Source organism: Mustela lutreola, chromosome 10 (genome assembly GCF_030435805.1).
Source record: "Mustela lutreola isolate mMusLut2 chromosome 10, mMusLut2.pri, whole genome shotgun sequence".
Taxonomy (NCBI): Eukaryota; Metazoa; Chordata; class Mammalia; order Carnivora; family Mustelidae; genus Mustela; species Mustela lutreola.
In genome coordinates this window covers 23,706,929-23,725,610 of record NC_081299.1, presented here as the reverse complement: position 1 = coordinate 23,725,610, position 18,682 = coordinate 23,706,929, and the positions used below count along the sequence as shown (strand labels likewise).

At 38.7% G+C, this 18,682-nt stretch overlaps 1 protein-coding gene across 2 annotated transcripts in view; it reads left to right on the top strand.

The window, feature by feature from the left end:
- Positions 1–17,693, top strand: part of PTP4A2 (protein tyrosine phosphatase 4A2) — a 29,508-nt gene extending 11,815 nt beyond the window's left edge. For both annotated transcript variants that reach the window (XM_059135551.1, XM_059135553.1), the window contains 5 exons: positions 3,756–4,461; positions 7,008–7,100; positions 11,616–11,746; positions 14,290–14,364; positions 15,197–17,693. In XM_059135551.1, coding sequence (XP_058991534.1) covers positions 4,366–4,461; positions 7,008–7,100; positions 11,616–11,746; positions 14,290–14,364; positions 15,197–15,305 — 504 coding nt within the window. In that variant the 5' untranslated portion in view covers positions 3,756–4,365 and the 3' untranslated portion in view covers positions 15,306–17,693. The remainder of the gene's footprint in view (positions 1–3,755; positions 4,462–7,007; positions 7,101–11,615; positions 11,747–14,289; positions 14,365–15,196) is intronic.
- Positions 17,694–18,682: the final 989 nt, after the last annotated feature.

The window sequence follows — 18,682 nt, the reverse complement described above, 5'->3', positions numbered from 1 at the left end:
GAGACGGAGAGAGAGCGAGCATAGGCAGACAGAGTGGTAGGCAGAGACAGAGGGAGAAGCAGGCTCCCTGCCGAGCAAGGAGCCCGATGTGGGACTCGATCCCAGGACGCTGGGATCATGACCTGAGCCGAAGGCAGCGGCTTAACCAACTGAGCCACCCAGGTGCCCCCAGAAGCTTGTTTTTATCATACATCTTTTAACATTAATAGGACATACTGTTTGATTTGGTGGAAATTCCTTTGCTGGGGATTTTGTTATTTTTGTTAAGAATTGAAAAATTGTTAATTTTTTAAAGAATTGAAGTTTGTTAAGAATTGAAAATCTAATAATGAATTATCCTTATCCTTGGAAGTGGTACTTACAAAAGGAATAAGATGGGATAAAACTTGCTCTGTTTGCTAAGTGGACAAACACTGGAGACTAGCTAGAAAACTTAATGCTAGAGCTGTAACCTTTCAAAACTGGCCATCACTACAAAGCTGGTCTTTCAGTGCCTTTATTCAGCTGACACACATATTAGCTGCGATAACATCATTAAACCAAAGGGATTCAAACAGGTTAGAATTTCCTTGTGTTTTGCTTTTCACTGCATGCAAACCATTGTTCTTTGAGTGGTTACTTTAATAATCTTTTCTCCCCTTATTTAAGGTCACAGAGTTGCAGTTCAACATCCAAGCAAATATTTGAAGAAAAGTTAGAGTTACATGAAAAAGATTATGACCTGAAAAATATGTGGATACCTCCATAGTCAAAATTGAAGGAAAAATTAATTGAGTTAGGAGACCTGGGTTCCTGTCTTTGATCTGCTACTAATTAGTAATGTGGTCTTAGTTAAGTCATTTTAACCTCTCTTGCTCCCAAACATCATTTTGTTTTTCTGTTTTCTTTTCTTTTCTTTCTTTCTTTCTTTCTTTTTTTTTTTAAAAGGTCAGAGTCATTGTTCTAAGTTTCTCCTAGCTTTACAATTCCTTGACTGTACAAGGAGTACTCTATCAAATGTGTAATCTAAGGTTCCTGTTTTGGGGTTACAGTTAGGAAAGTGGTGGTATATATTTTTATTTTTCTTAGTTTGAGTATTAGAAGATTCATGATTTTACTGTAGTGTATAATTTCTGCTGAGGTATTGAAGTTCCTAGAATGCCGCTTTGAATTTCTAATTTCTTGCATATCTTTCGTATTTTAGGAACATTTGAGTTTTGTGCTTGTGTCCATGATAATATTGTTACAAGTATGTAACTTTAAAAATACAGTGTCATAAGAATATCATAAAAAGACTTGTGGATAGAATAGGCTTGAAAGTTTGTAGGCCTTGGTTTTTTCTTACAATTTCCTTTTTTTTTTTTTTTAAAGATTATTTATTTATTTGACAGAGATCACAAGTAGGCAGAGAGGCAGGCAGTGAGAGGCGGGGGTGGGGGGAGGGAGCAGGCTCCCTGCTGAGCAGAGAGCCGGATAATGCAGGGCTTGATCCCAGAACCCTGAGATCATGACTTGAGCCAAAGGCAGAGGCTTTAACCTCCTGAGCCACCCAGGCACCCCTTTTCCTAAAATTCTTAATTGTATTTTCGTTTCCTCCTGAAATGGTTCTGTGGTACTTACCTTTCATGTCTTTTTCTATCTGGTCACAGTCATCTTTTCAGAGATTACTAAATAAGCATTTATTGGTGGGTTAGAGAAGACACAAGGGAAAGAACTTAGACGTTGTCCCTATTTCCAGAGCTATCTGTTTATTTATTTATGAAGATTTACTTATTTATGTAATCTCTACACCCAACATGGGGCTCAAACTCATGACCAGAATCAAGAGTTGCTTGCTGTACCGACTGAGCCAGCCAGGGTGCCCTCAGAGCAACTTATGATTTTGTTGATTCTCTGACTGAGATAATTATAAAGATTACTGTGTTTCAGTACAGCAGGCCCAAAATAATATAAAAAATTCTGCCACTTTTCTTTCTCACCTTGTTTTTGGTATGGGGAGGAGAATGCTGTGTTGAATCGATGACCTTTAGGTGCTTTTGTACTCTTGAGATAGTGATGTGATGTGAGAAATAGTAAAAAGGTAAACTGGACTAGGAGTGCCTGGGTGACTCAGTCAGTTGAGTGTCCGATGCTAGATTTCTGCTCATGTCATGATCTCAGGGTCGTGAGATAGATCCCTACATCAGGCTGTGTGTTGGGCTTCAAGCTTTCTTGAGATTGTTTGACTCTCTCTTTCAGGGGAAAAAAAAAAAGGTAAACTGGACTAGAAATGAGAGAATGGGATTTATGCATTAGTTGAGGCAGTAGGCATTACTGTACATTAGAATAAAAACCCTTTGATTAACAGAAGATATTCACCTTAGAAAAGTCACTTCTCTTTCTTCATCCCTTGTAGGTAGTAACAACTACTTAGAGTTGTAAGGAAAATAAATTTTTTCAAAAGCACTTTATGGACTGGTGTTATAATTGGGGGGCCAGTGCATATCCTTTGGATAGAAAGAATTAAATCCTCAAAGTGGAATTTTGGTAAATACCCTTTATCCTTTTACAGATGTATCTTTTCTTTTTCTTAAGATTTTATTTATTTACTTGACAGAGGGAGAGCAGCAGAGGGAGAGGGAGAAGCAGGCTCCCCGATGAGCAGGGAGCCCGACATAGGGCTTAATCCCAGGACCTGGGATCATGACCTGAGTCAGAGGCAGTTAACCACAGAACCACCCAGGTGCCCCTATAGATAGATGTATGTTATTTTAAGCAAAGTGTCTGTGTAAAGGACTGAACCATCAAAGCAGAAGAATGCAATCATTGTGAGCTTTATGAAGAGTCTATGGAGGGAAGCTTTCTTTAAGGATCTTTTAATAACTTTTTTTTTTTTTAAGATTTTATTTATTTATCTGACAGGGAGAGAGAGTTCACAAGTAGGCAGAGAGGCAGGCAGAGAGAGAGAGAGGGGTAGCAGGCTCCCCACTGAGCAGAGAGCCCGATGCGGGGCTCGATCCCAGGACCCCGAGATCATGACCTGAGCTGAAGTCAGAGTCTTAAGCCACTGAGCCACCTAGGCGCCCCAATAATAACTCTTTTTTTTTTTAATTTAACTTTTTTTTTAGAAGATTTTATTTATGTATTTGACAGGGAGACAGAGAGGGAACACAAGCGGCCTGGGTCGGGGGGGGAGTGGGAGAGGGAGAAACAGGCTTCCTGCTGAGCATGCAGCCCAGTGCAAGGCTTGATCCCAGCACACTGTGATCATGACCCAAGCCTAAGGCAGACACTTAACAACTGAGCCACCCAGGCAACCCTAATAACTCTTTTAAATGAGCTTGAAAGAGGTGCCTGGGTGGCTCAGTGGGTTAAAACCTCTGCCTTCAGCTCAGGTCGTGGTCTCAGGGTTCTGGGATTGAGCCCCACTTCGGGCTCTCTGCTAGGTGGGGAGCCTGCTTCCCCCTCTCTCTCTGCCTACTTGTGATCTCTGTCAAGTAAAAATAAAATAAATGAACTTGAAAATAAGGTCACTTAAAAATGACTTGAGTTACAAATATTCTTACGAATACAGAAATTTTGTTGAACCCTCTTTTGAAAAAGAAATCATACTTTTGAATTTCTGACTTTTAAAATTCTTGGTATACATTTTTAACATTGTCTTTGTAGATGACAGTAATTAAGAATTGGTGGCATTTCAGATGTCTTTGGATTCATAGAGAACGTATTCTTGACTTTGAATATGTTTACTGTGCTGTCAGTCTCCAGTTCATTTTACTTATGCTTTTCTCCTCTAGGTTTTTCGTTGGGATATACGTTGCACATTTATGGCGATTCTGAGCGTGAGGGCAGACTTCTGCCAGGCTCAGCACAGCGTTTTCGCTGACAAGTGAGCTTGGGGGTTCTATGTGCCATAATTAACCTTGCCTTGAAGACTCTGGACACCAAGACTGGCCTCAGAAATAGTTGGCTTTTTTTTTTTTTTTTTTTTTTTACAAGCATATTTCTTTTAATGACTCCAGTAAAATTAAGCATCAAGTAAACAAAAGTGGAAAGCAACCTACACTTTTAACTTGTCTCACTAGTGCCTAAATGTAGTAAAGGCTACTTAAGTTTTGTATGTAGTTGGATTTTTTTGGAGTCCGAAGGTATCCATCTGCAGACATTGAGGCCCAAGTTGAATTTGGATTCAAGTGGATTCTAAATACTTCTGCTTACCTTGAAGAGAGAAGCTTCTTAAAGAATAAACAAGTTGAATAGAGCAAACACTGATCGATAGTAGGCATTTTAGTGGTCTTTTTTAATGTTTTCTGCTGTGAAACATTTCAAGATTTATTGATTTTTTTTTTTTTGGTCATTTCCCCCATCACACCCATACACGCACGCTCACACTTTTTATTTGCCATAATGAACCGTCCAGCCCCTGTGGAGATCTCCTATGAGAACATGCGTTTTCTGATAACTCACAACCCTACCAATGCTACCCTCAACAAATTCACAGAGGTAAGACTGCAGTTTGGTCTACTTTTTGGGTTGATTGATCGGTACAGTTATAAATGAACAGCATTTTGAAGGCATCTCTTAACCCAAGGCTGTTTATTTCTTTGTTTGGAATATGGATCATCCTCCTACTAATCTTTGTTTGAATTGGGTTGAATTAACTATAACAGGTTTTTAAAAGAACATTTATGGAATTTGGGGAGACTTTAGAAATTATCTAGTTTTTCAATATCCTTTCTACATAGCAGTTCATCATATTTTTAATAATAAAAATAATTAACATTTATTGAACACTTAGTATGTATCCAACATTACAATAAGCAGTTTTGTGCATTATATCATTTACTACTCAAAATAGCCCTATGAGGTATAGGTACTGTTACTGTCTTCATCCTCTAGATGAGGAAACTGAGTTTCAGAGCAATATGGTAATTTAGTAATTTACCTCAAGGTATACAGCCTACGGTAGAACTGTGTCTGACTCAGAAACCCATGTCTGCCTCAAATATTCTAGCCTCTTTTGATGAAAACGTACTCCAGAACTACTTAGCAATAGTAACCATCATATACACGGATTAGAACCTTACAGGGAGGAAAGGTATTTTAGATAACATTTTTATGTCAGATCCTTCATTTTCTCTGCTATATTTATGGAGTAGTCTTAGCTGAATGAACTCCTAGGGATCCTAAATCCACCCCTCTCATGTTACAGATGGCACAGTAGTTCAGAAGAGGTTTTGACTTGCTTAAGGACACAAATATTTACTATAAAAATTTCTGTTACAACCTTTCAGTGAATGGCCACTGTGGAGTTCATTTTAGTAGGATTTTATCTGTACTTTGAAATGTTTTAAAATTACTGACTCCATGTAATACTAACAACTTTTCCTGTGTCTGTTTTAGAAGGCCTTTCTGTGAGAATTAAATTCCTTTAGCAATTAAAATAACTTTACTCTTTAGATAACAAAATGATAGATGGACACTTTTTTTTCTTTTTCTTTTCTTTTTTTTTTTTTTAAAGATTTTATTTATTTATTTGTCAGAGAGAGTGAGCACAGGGAGACAGAGTGGCAGGCAGAGGTAGAGGGAGAAGCAGGCTCCCTGCTGAGCAGAGAGCCCGATGCGGGACTCGATCCCAGGACGCTGGGATCATGACCTGAGCCGAAGGCAGCCACGTAACCAACTGAGCCACCCAGGCATCCCTAGATGGAGCTTCTTATAGGATAGCATTGTTCCTGCTCATTTATACTTAATTCCCAGAGCTTCTTAACTTTGTGTACACAGTGTACAAGTTGATTCCAGGCCTGTGTGCCCTTAGGTTGTTCAGTCACCTTTAAGCCTCGTTGAATTATGTGATACTATTTTCAGCCTATGGATTCCTTGGCCATAGACTCCAGAAGTGGCAGAGGCCACTGTCCTTTAACTATAAAAAGATGTTAGTGGCCCACTGAAAATAGGTGGTCACTGGATTAGGCATGCAGTAGGAAAATTTTTAAAGGAACAAGGCTGCTGCTTTTTTTTTTTTTAAGATTATTTATTTATTTATTTGACACAGGGAGAGAGATCACAAGTAGGCAGAGAGGCAGGCAGAGGCAGAGGGAGAAGCAGGCTCCCTGCTGAGCAGAGAGCCCAATGTGATGCAGGCTCCATCTCAGGACCCTGGGATCCTGACCTGAGCTGAAGGTGGAGGCTTAACCCACTGAGCCCCCAAGCGTCCCAAGCAGCAAGGCTTCTGGCTTTGATGGTATATATGTAGGCTTCATAATATGATACCACTTTTAAATCTTAATTTCAAAATTACCTCTGTTTTTTCATTTTATTAATTTTTTAAAAGATTTTGTTTTTAAATTAAACATTTTTTTTGAAGATTTTATTTATTTATTTGACACAGGGAGAGAGACAGTGAGAGAGGGAGAGAGGGAATACATATATATATATATTTTATTTATTTGACAGAGAGAGCGCGATCACAAGTAGGCAGAGAGGCAGGTAGAGAGAGAGGGGAAGCAGGCTCCCCATTGAGCAGAGAGCCTGATGCAGGGCTTCGTCCCAGGACCCCGATATCACAACCCGAGACAGGTGCCCCAGGATCACACTATGTTTTAAAAAATCTTCCCCCATCCTTTTTAGTATTATTTTTATAGCTGTCACAGTATCCTGTATGAATGTGCCATATTATGTTACCCTGTTTTTGGACTATTCATCTTTCCATCTTTTTACCATTCCAAACAGCCCATGTTGAACACACTGGTACCAAAATATTTGGGTATATCTTTAATTACTTTGTTAGTATAAATTCTCAGAAGTAGAATTTCTAGGTCAAAGTGTATTGTGCTTTTATAGTTTTTGTGACATTACCAAATTGTCCCTTTATAAAGGTGATTGTGTTGATGCTTCCAGTAAGAGCCTGAGTGTTCATTCTATATGTTGCCACAATGAGAATGATTTTTATCTTTGTCTAAAAATGATGTCTCATTGCTTCAGTTTATTTTTAAAGCTTTGGTTGCAGATTCTAAAAGTATGATACCTTGTATTTGTCTTCTTTAAAGGAACTTAAGAAGTATGGAGTGACAACTTTGGTTCGAGTTTGTGATGCTACATACGATAAGGCTCCAGTTGAAAAAGAAGGAATCCACGTTCTAGTGAGTGTGTAGTGTTTTCATCTTTCACTACAAACAAGTAGTACCTTTTTAAACTTAACTATTTTTAAAATCAGGCCCTCAGAAGTATGCTTTTTTTTTTTTTCTTTAAAGGTTTTATTCATCCATTTGACAGAGAGAAATCACAAGTAGTCGGAGAAGCAGGCAGAGAGAGAGAGAGAGGGAAGCAGGCTCCCTACTGAGCAGAGAGCCCGATGCGGGACTCGATCCCAGGACCCTGAGATCATGACCTGAGCCGAAGGCAGCGGCTTAACCCACTGAGCCACCCAGGCGCCCCAGTAGTATGCTTTTTAAGCTTATAGGAGATACGGTGTTGAAAACAGTCTTTAAAAGGTTTTTGAATTGGCAGTTTTGTTCATTTGTGCCCTTAAAGTCTATGTATGTGGAGTATTTTCAACAATGAAAAGCAAAATTGAGTGTACACTTATTTTAAGAAAATGGAAATTTGCATTTTGTTTTCTCTAGGATATTATTGCATTATTTAGCTTTTGTATCTAGGCTACTGGTTTGAATCTAACTAATTTCCATCAGAAATTTTTAAGTCACATGGAAATACAGTTGGCTCTTGAATGTGAGGTTAGGGGCCCGACCAATAGCATTATATAGCAAAATACATTAACATGTATTTTGTATGTTACATGTATTATGTGCTATATTCTTACGATAAAGTTAGCTAGAGAGAAGAAAATTTTATTAAGAAAAAATAAGAGAAAATACATTTATAGTACTATACTGTGTTTATTAGAAAAAAATCTGCCTGTAAATGGACCCACACAGTTCAAACCTGTGTTGTTTGAGGACCAGCTGTATTCTTTCTGACTTTGCAAACACTAATTCGTTACTTACTGTTTTGTGGATAAACCGATAGGGGACAGAAAAGCCTAGAGAAGAGGTTAAGATGGGAGAGGGCATCTTGCTTCTGACACTTTGTGGTAGGTTTCTAAGAAGGTTTTCTGTGATTAGGTTTCTTTTATTTTCAGTTTGAACATGAAGCGATTGGAATTATTTTAAATTCCTCCTTAGTCTCTAAGTACACTATTTCTTTTATTGGAAACAGGAACCTCAGATTAGGTAAAATTTTGTACCTTCTTGCCTATAAATAGTTGCTTGAAGCTCAAGAGCATGTAATGAAATGACCTTGTAGTCTTAGGTGTTTTAGTAGGGTTCTTTGATTTAATTGTGGGAAGACAGTATTGTAGGAAGAGAATAAGAGAATTAGAGAGTTTTAAGGTAGTTGGTTAGGAAGAAAGTAATAAAGAAGATAGTGGTAGGAGGTTATGTTCTTTTTTTTTGGAAAGGTCTGTAGTCTCTATGCATTGGTCAGTAGTTGGGAAGGCAGTTCATGCAAAGAAAATAAATGTCCTGTTGGTAAGGCAGTTGTCTTATATCTGATCCATAAAGTTTCCTTACCTCCATTTGGTGAAACACAAAAACTAAATAGCCAAGCATTATGTTTTTAAAAAATGTATTTTAATAGAATGCCATGGTAATGATTTGCTTGTATTCCCATTTCTAAAGGACTTTAAGGTGCCCTGGCTGGAAGTCATTGGGGATAGGTATAAACATGTATAAAATGTAATCTTGTGTTTAAAGATATAAAAACAAAATTTTAACTTCTGAAACTAGGTTGACTATGAGTTCTTTTTCCTATATTGTGAGTATGTTCTCCAGTGGGCAGATGAGAAATCAGTTTGTTTTGACAGATGGCATGGATGAGAAAATGAACTGTGGGTTGACTATAGTTTGTTTGAATCAGTAATGTTGGTAAACACTTCTTTGAAGTAGAAGTGAACTAAAGAACTTGAACTAGGATGTTGAAGATAATGGCGAGTCTGGGATTTATTCTGTGCATTTAAATTAACACTTTTGACACTTTGGTTTAAATAGCTGTGATCAGATAAAATTAAAAATCTAACATTTAGAATTAAGCTTGGAATTTCTTTCCTTTTTCTAGAGGGTTTTTTTTTTTTTTTTAAGATTTTATTTATTTATTTGACAGACAGAGATCACAAGTAGGCAGAGAGGCAGGCAGAGAGAGAGGAAGCAGGCTCCCTGCTGAGCAGAGAGCCCTAGGCGGGGCTCGATTCTAGGACCACGGGATCATGACTTGAGCAGAAGACAGGTTTTAACCCACTGAGCCACCCAGGTGCCCCCTTTTTCCAGAGATTTTAAGTGGATTGTTAATCTACTTTTTCTAGGTGAAGAAAGTTTAGAATATTTTGTGGTTTTATTTATTTATTTATTTTAGAGAAAGAGAGAGAGTGTGAGTGGGGGGAGGGACAAAGGGAGAGAAAGAATCTCAGGCAGACTCCATTCTGAAACCAAGTCAGATGCTCAACTGACTGAGCCACCAGGTGCCCCTGGAATACTTTATAAGAGGATATCCCCCAAATTAGACCTTTAAAGTCTTTTAACTAATGTTCTTGCAAATCAGAGGCATATTGGGAAAGACTAATGGCGATTTCAGTTATGTGAGTTTGAAGTTCAGACAGTTCTAAATAATTATTTTAATGATTTTTTTATAGAAACTGCTTAATATGAACAAGTGAAGCATATTTCACATTATTGTTACTTAACTGGGTGCATTTTAGGTAGTATTAGAGGAAATAAGCTCATATTGTAAGGCACTTGCTTACTGGTTTTACTGCTATTTACAGTTAAACTTAGTGACATTTATAATGATAACACTGACAGCCCTTTAATTATGGGATGTAGTTGACAAATCAAACATAATGTGTTGTCACGGCTAATGGGCTACATGAAGTGTTCTAGCGTTGCCCGTAATGAGTGCAGAATCAATTTAGTGCTTTGTCACTTTTTTTTTCTTTTTCTTTCTCTAGCATCTTAGAGTATCCTTATCCAGCCTCATTAGAGTAATCTTATGTTTTAAAAAAAATTCCCAGTGTTTTTGCATATCTGTTCTTGAAGCTGGATGGGAGTAGGGGAATGCAAAATGTGAATTCTCTTCCCTTCTTTCCTTAAAGCTGATTTATGTTGGTTTCTTGGGCCCTTTTTCTAGGTAGAAAGGAAGATAAACCCTGCCTAGATGCTCATGGGGTTGGTCTTAATTAAAAAACAACCCAAGGGGTGTCTGGCTGGCTCAGTCAGTGGAGCATGCAACTCTTAATCTTGGAGTCGTGAGTTTCAGCCCCACCTTGGGGGTAGAGGTGACTTAAAAACACACACATAAACAAATTGATGAATGTAAAAAGAAAAAGGGATACTTGGAAAAAAAGTCTCCATTTGCTCAGGAGCCTATCCTGTGGCACTGTGCTTGTTAAATGGGATATGTATAATTTAGGCAGAGCTTCAAAAATATTTAGTACTTGGCTATTTATTTATTTATTTTTAAAGATTTTATTTGTTAGAGAGTGTGCATAAGTATGGGGAGGGGCAGAGGGAGAGGGAGAAGTAGACTCTTCGCCAAACAGGAAGCCAGATACATAGGCCCCTGGGATCATGATCAAGTCGAAAGCAGATGCTTAACTGACTGAGCCGCCGAGGTGCCTCCCTACCCCATTTTTAAAATATATAAGCACAAAGATGGTAGTATATTTCTGTTATGATATGCTAACTACTGGAGATTTCTTATGAAAGAGCCTTTCTCTAAAGAAAAGGCATCAGAGCTTAGAGCTCTTTGGGGATAATCCTCAAAATATTTGTAGAGATCAATGAGATACTACTTGGTATACTTCTGTGCCAGAGTGGACTTTTAAATTATATTGACAGGTGTTGTATTCTCTCATACTTTGCCTAGGCCTTAATAACAGTCTCCATTATGTCTAATTATTGCTTTATTCAAATAAAAATATTTGAAGAACACTAGTTTTTTTTAACCACTCTGATAAGAGATTTCTATAAGATAAAATTAGATGCTTACAGTGCTGACATGTCATCTAGAAGGTTAAGTTACTTGGCAACTTTTGATCTTAGAACAACAATTTTGATCTTAGAAAAAACTTCAGTAGTGATCAGAATTGTGTTATTAAGAATAGGTATGTATTGGGTCACCTGGGTGGCTCAGTCGATTGTCTGCCTTCAGCTGAGGTCATGATCTCAGGGTCCTGGGATCAAGCCCTGTGTTGGGCTCCCTAGTTCAGCAGGGAGTCTGCTTCTCCCTCTACCCTTCCCCCTGCTTGTATACTCTCTCTCTCTCTCTCTCTCAAATAAATAAATAAAATCTTTAAAAAAAAATGGAATAGGTATGTGGGGGCAACTGGATGGCTCATTCGGTTGGGTCCAACTCTTGATTTTGGCTCAGGTCATGATCTCAGGGTTATGAGATTGAGCCCTGTATTGGGCTCTGTGCTGTGCATGGAGCCTGCTTAAGATTCTCTCCCCCACCTCCTGCACCCACATCCCCTTAAAAAAAACAAAACCAGGTGTATAAAGTATAGTTAGTTCAGTTTGATCCACCCTATTTCTGTGCAGCTGTTTTGCATTAGATACTATGCTGCAAAAAATAACAGTGTAATATAAAAGATCTTTTCTTTCCAGGATTGGCCGTTTGATGATGGAGCGCCACCCCCTAATCAGATAGTAGATGATTGGCTAAACCTGTTAAAAACCAAATTTCGTGAAGAGCCAGGTTGCTGTGTTGCAGTGCATTGTGTTGCAGGATTGGGAAGGTAAGCTCTTACCTTTGTCTCAGAGTTCATTATCAAAAATTTCACTTTGGTAGAAGTTTTGTATTTATTACACCAAATACGTAATTACCTGAAGGAAAAGGAAATGAGAGCAGAAGCTGGTTTAATGGTTTCTTTTTTTTTTTTTTTTTTTAAGATTTTATTTATTTGACAGAGATCACAAGTAGAGAGAGGTAGGCAGAGAGTGGGGGCGGGAAGCAGGCTCCCTGCTGAGCAGAGAGCCCAATGCGGGGCTCAATCCCAGGGCCCTGGGATCATGACCTGAGCTGAAGGCAGAGGCTTTAACCCACTGAGCCACCCAGGCGCCCCTGGTTTAATGGTTTCTTAAGGCAGCTTTTTGTGTTTCGTGGGTTGTCTGCTTCTGACTTAGTGGATGATGGCTCAGAGATTGTTTTGAAACTGATTTAATGTAATTATCTTATATTTGAGCTAAAAATCGGTCTTAATTCAGTATGAGTTCTTTTCCTCATTATTTCACATTCTAAAAGGCTTTGAAAATGGGTCTTTGAAATGGGCAACAAAATGGAAATAATTTTAGATTCCGAAGAATCTATATGTGGTTAATTTTGGATTGAGATGAATGGGAAGTTAATAGGTGCAGAGCAGATGGCTGAACTTTAAACTTCTGAAAGGAGATGTACGGAGAACGAAAATTAACTTTGATTTTAAAACCTTTTTCCTTGAGCATTGCATGGAATGGTGTTGCAACATTCTCATCAACAGCAGATTAAATGCCAATTTATCATGTGCACTTTGACTCAGAACATTAGTGCAGGCTGCTCTTGCCTCAAGGTGGTGGTGACTCAGATTATTAGTCCTGCTCAGCCCTTTGTTTGCCCTTTTCCTTTTTTTGCAGTTTAGTGTGGTACAGTTTCTTCTTCAGGGTCAGAAGTTCCAGTCCTTACTCTGAAGGGTGAAGGTAGTGTTCTAACTTGACTTGGGCAGTTTTATAACTGGTAGCTATCCTACAGGTAGCCCAGAGTTGGTACTATGTAGTGGACATTTTGAAACATCATTTCCCTTGCTAGAGTTTTGTCTGTGTGTGTATTACTATTATTTTATTGTTAAGGAATCTGCTTCTGTGACTGTCCTGAAACTCAGACTGGGTGTTAACAGTGATGAGTCCTGGAGGTAACTACACTTTACCTGGACTTTATGGTTATAACCACTGTCTTCTCTCTCTACCTCAGCTGTAAACCCAGACTCATAAGGCTTCAATCCTTGCCTTCCTGTTCCTGAAAGATGCCAGATCCAACTATGTTGGAGACTTTTTCAGAGGAGAAGACAGCTTTGTCTTCCCAGAAGACAAACCCTCTACTTTGCTTTATGAAGCAGATAGCATCCCCAAACCACAGATAGGTTGAGACCTGCTCAGGCCTCAGTGTCCCTTGTTAGATGTTAAAAAAACTAAGCCCACGTACTTACAAAGAGATCTGTTCTTTTTTTTTTTTTTTTTTTTTAACTTTTATTTAGTTATTTATTTGACAGATAGAGATCACAAGTAGACAGAGAGGCAGGCAGAGAGAGAGGAAGGGAAGCAGGCTCCCGGCTGAGCAGAGAGCCCGACGCGGGGCTCCATCCCAGGACCCTGGGATCACGACCCGAGCCGAAGGCAGAGGCTCTAACCCACTGAGCCACCCAGGCGCCCCAAAGAGATCTGTTCTTAATGACCAATTCTCTAACATCTTACTAGCTCCAGAAAGGATTTTGTTGAAGAACTCTAGCAACTTTTTAGCATTTGATGAGGAAAAGATATTAAAATGGGTTTGTAATGAATTTCTGAGACACTCAATATAGATGACACATTTGGTCTTTTTTTTTTTTTTTTTTAACTGTGATGTTGGTTAAAGACTAATGAAGAATTTTTGATGACATAAAATGTGAAAATTTGAGATAATAACGTGATGTTTTAAAGAATAAAGATTTTGTTTAGAAAGAGTGCATGCCTGCAGGGGAGCAGGGAGGAGCAGAGGGTTAGGGAGAGAGAATCTGAAGCAGGCTTCACAGCCAGTATGGAGCCCCCCACAGGGCTTGATCTCACGATGCTGAGATCATGACATGAGCCAAAATCAAGAGTCCAGCACTTAACCTTCTGAGCCATTCAGGCGCCCCAAGAGTAAAGATCTCTTAATGAAGATACAGAATTTAGTGCTTTACTAGAAGTGGATGACACCACAGAAACTCTCCTTTACTGTATAGGGAAACCAGATATTTAGTATAAGGGAAAAAAGGAAAGCTCAAGCTTTGCATTATTTTGGTAGTATGTAATTCTGGATTTTAAAAAAAGTCTTTCAGTTTGCCTGGGTGGCTCATTCGGGTCGGCATCTGCCTTCAGCTCAGGTCATGGTTCACAAGTCCCGGGATTGAGCCCCGCATCGGACTCCCTGCTCATTGAAGAGTCTGTTTCTCCCTCTTCTCCCTTAACCCCTCTCAAGCTTCTCTCAAATAAATACATCTTTAAAAAAAAAAAAATTCCTTTAATTCCAAAGACTTTTGGATATTTACAGATGGGTTTCTCTCTGTAGGGCACCTGTGCTGGTTGCACTTGCTTTGATTGAATGTGGAATGAAGTATGAAGACGCAGTTCAGTTTATAAGACAGTGAGTATAAAGTTTTATGTTCAGAAACACATAAAGCAAGACCATACAAGAAGAAGGAATTATGGAAAGTACCCTTTGTAGTATGGAATAATTTGTTGGCTTAAAAGATTGTTTGATTGAAGAAATCAAAAGGAACAAGTGGTAGAGAGACTTGTAATAGTACTGTTGGTTCCCAGATTTAAAGATTTTCTAATTTAGGTGGCAAATTTGGACACTGTAGGATATGTCCAGTATATGACTTGAATATCTAGGAATCTTTAAAATGAATAGCTAGGTAGTAGTCTTAAGTGATCTAGTGACTTTGAATGGATGTCTAAAATACCTTCCAAATGTACCTAGGACCAAGAGGCAAGGAAGAGAATCTATAAAGAAGCAGTTAATCACTTAGGACTCTTAGTGACCTGTTCAGGCACAAAATCAGGATGATATTGCCCAAACAGAATCTTGGCATCGGTCTGGACTAATGGGCCATGTTATTTTATTGTCCATAATTCTTTAGCAGTCACTATCTTGTCCTTTCTCTTTCAACCTTTTCTTTAAAAAAAAAAAAAAAAAAAAAGGAAAGAAAGACTGTCATAAGAGGGCATAAAATGTATGGTAGCAGCTCTAGGAAGGTGACATATTTCAAGGAATGCCATCTGGGTCTGCTGCTGCTTCATACACTGCTTGCTCACTCATCAGCCCTTCCTCTGAAGAAGTGATAAGGTATAGGAAATATGCCCTTTTTTAGCTGTGTGGAGTTAGAAAGGCCTTAGGCCATAAATAATGCATTTCAGGGAGTCAGACAGCTCTTTTTTTTACATGATCAAGTTTGTCATTCTTGTATTTTCAGAAAAAGAAGGGGAGCATTCAATTCCAAACAGCTGCTTTACCTGGAGAAATACCGACCTAAGATGCGATTGCGCGTCCGAGACACCAATGGGCACTGCTGTGTTCAGTAGAAAGAAGTGTAAACAAAGGCTGACTTGATTGTACATTTAGAGGGAACTCTTGGTACCTGGAAATGTGAATCTGGAATCTTAACTGTGTCACCAAAGTAGTGATGGATTCAATACTCCTCAACCACTTTCTTAATGATTGGAAAAAAGCAAACAAAAAAGAAATCCCTCTATAACATGAATAAAATGTTTAAGAAAAGAAAAAGAGAAAGAAAAAAGGGATTAATTCAGTGAAGGATGATTTTGCTCCTAATTGTTGGAGTTTGAATTTCTGCCAGGATTGAATTATATCAAAATCTCCTGTCTTTTTTAACTTTTCAAAATAGGTCTCTAAGGAAAACCAGCAGAACATTAGCCTGTGCAGAACCATCTGTTTGGGGAGCACACTTTTCCATTATGCTTGGCACATAGATCTCCCTAATGTGGGATTTCTCTTTCTTTCTTTCTTTCTTTTGTTTGGTGGTGGTGGGTGTATATTTTCCCACTCTTCTCTTCTTTCCCCATCCCTCTTTTTTCCCCTAATACATGTTATAGATGGAATAGGAGAAGCCCTTGTTGCTGTAGATGTGTGTGCAGTCTGGCAGCCTTAAGCCCACCTGGGCACTTTTAGAAAAAACAAAACAAAAAAAGAAAAAAAGAAAAAAAGAAAAAAAAAAACACCAAAAAAAAAAAAAAAAAAAAAGGCAGTGGCATATATATTATATGATCCAGATGGTTTGTAGTCTTTCCTGATGATGGGGTGTTCATGTTAGTTTCTTTTCTTGAAAACCCTATTCAACATTAGGCAAAGTAGCCAAGAGCCTTTCGTTTTGGTTTTTATTTCGGTAAATTAGTGGGGAAATAGCATTTTAAGAATAGTCTTTCTTCTCAAAGAACTTGGCTGAGAGTCGAATTTTTCTCTTTTCCAACCAATGAAGCTAAGTGGGTATCCCAGAAACTTCTGTTTTCTGAAGGGGAGCACTCCAGGCCATCACTAAAGATGTGTCCAGGCAGAGAGTTAGCACACCTTCTACACTTTCTAGAATTGTGGGTTTGTAGCATTACTCTGATTTTCTGTTAATGATCTCAGAGAATGCTGGTAGTTTAAAATTTTTATTTAGGACTTACTTGTACTATGAATTTTCAGGAACAGTAAAAGGAATAACAGCAAAGATAGGATATTTTGGACTTGAGAAATGCCTGGGATGTGTACTCTCCAAACCACCCCCTATATGTACAGTTCAGTTTAACCACTGATTGCCTTGTTATTTTCTTACTAGGTTCTTTTTGGGATTAAAAAACAAAATGCTGGTTTAAAACCAGCAATGCCTAGTGAGTGTGTGTCCACAGGCCATACAGGGTAGAAGAGAGACAGAAAGCAACCCAATGAGTAGTGAAGAGATTGTTGCTAATGAAATGGTGTACTGTCATTTTCACGGATTCTTTGCCAGGTTCAATGTGCTGATCTAGAGAAGCTGTCTTCTCCTTTGCAGAAGGCAGTAGTGACCGGGCTGCATTGACCAAGCAAGTTGAAGTTCACCATCCAGGGCTCTTGCACTCGTCATCTAAATATTACTTAGTAATGCTCTGCTTCTAAGGATTTGTATAAAGGCTTAGGGTCATCTTATCTTGCTGGAATTTGCTATGCAGAGCCACAAACTTCCCGTTTTTTTTAGGATCAGCTAGGCCAGTAGGAATGGACTGGGACCTTGTCTCACACTGATGATACCTCAGATGTTGGCTGGCTATGTGAACTGCCTATTTCCTATGCCGGAGTTGTTTTGATTTTTAACTAAATGAATATCTGTAGATTCTCTCCTCTCCCATCCCAGAAAATAAAACAAAATAATGCTTTTTGAAACTTTTTAGAATTTTAAAGTGAAAAATGATGGTACTCTCCAAAATTCTTTGTTTTAGAACCTGACAATAGATTCCTTTACATAGGTTCAAGATCAAAATAGCATCCCTCTAAACTCAGACTGTCTATTGACTTCAAGGGTTTTGATCAATACAGTAACAAACTTTTTCCCTTTAACATGCTCTGATTTTTGTTTGTGGGGAGTGTGTGTGTGTATGTGTGTGTATATGTGTGTGCAGTGTCCAGCAGTATCAGTGCCTGCCTGAGATAGGAAAATTACATTCCTGGTTCTGTATGAGAAGGGTGTATAAAGCGACAAGAAACATTATCCCTCATTTTGTTTTAAATTACATACTAATGTTAATTGTTCTCAGAACTGGATTTTCTTCCTCAAAATTAAAAGTTTTTTTTTCTTTTGGATTTAATGAAGTATTGCTAGCTGAAGCCAGTTTGACATAGTGAGAGAGATGTCAGACTGATGAAAGGTATGCAGCCTGATTTAAAACCAAACCCCGAACCCTTTTAAAGAACAATAAAACTTATTTTACATGCTGTTTGTCTGTGTATCGTTCTCCACCTCATGTTGAATTTCATTTATGTCTCCTTAGAAAATTTGGTATTCTCAAGGCCTGTTCTGTTAATTACTGCAAGGAGGTGAAATAATTAGAGGTTGGGAAGTTCAAAGATTTCATGCCGCCCAGGTATTCAATAAGGGTAAACTTAACTGGAGTTGGGATACTTCTGGTACATTTTGTGGTTTAGTTCTTGGACACAGCACTGTAGGAATTACTCATTTTATCTCATTCCAAGGGATTTGTTTATACCATAGATTGTGATAAAGCAGCTTTTTACTCAGACTCTTAAGAGAACAGTGAGAAAAGAGGAACCTTGTATATCATAGGACTGAGGGGTTGAAAATTTCCCTTAGACCATGGGCAAGTGTCCATCCATTCAGAAAACAAGCTTATCTGCTAAGGTACTAAGAATGAGAAGACACTTCCCACTTTGGCGACTAGTCTAGAAGAGGAGTTAGAGCTGTAGATGTTAAGAACAGGGTAAGCGGATACATGGGTGACTTACAATTCATTGATCTCCTACCTATTTTAAATTTCCCACCTCCTGTTTATTACCTACCTTAGATTCAGTGGTCCACTGTTAAATTCACTCATGGTGGCACAGCAGATTGCCCTGCCCCATCTCTTGCTTCATTATACTTGCCTGGCTAAGCTCCATTCTTGGTTAAGCTCAGTCCGCCACCTTATATGCACTTGTGCAACTGAACATGCTGACTCTGTCTCTGTGTTTAAAGTCATGACCTCGGGGCGCCTGGGTTGCTCAGTGGGTTAAAGCCTCTGCCTTCGGCTCAGGTCATGATCTCAGGGTCCTGGGATCAAGCCCCACATCGGGCTCTCTGCTCAGCAGGGAGCCTGCTTCCCCCTTCTCTCTCTCTGCCTGCCTCTCTGCCTACTTGTGATCTCTGTCTGTCAAATAAATAAATAAAATCTTTAAAAATAAATAAATAAAGTCATGACCTCAAATAGAC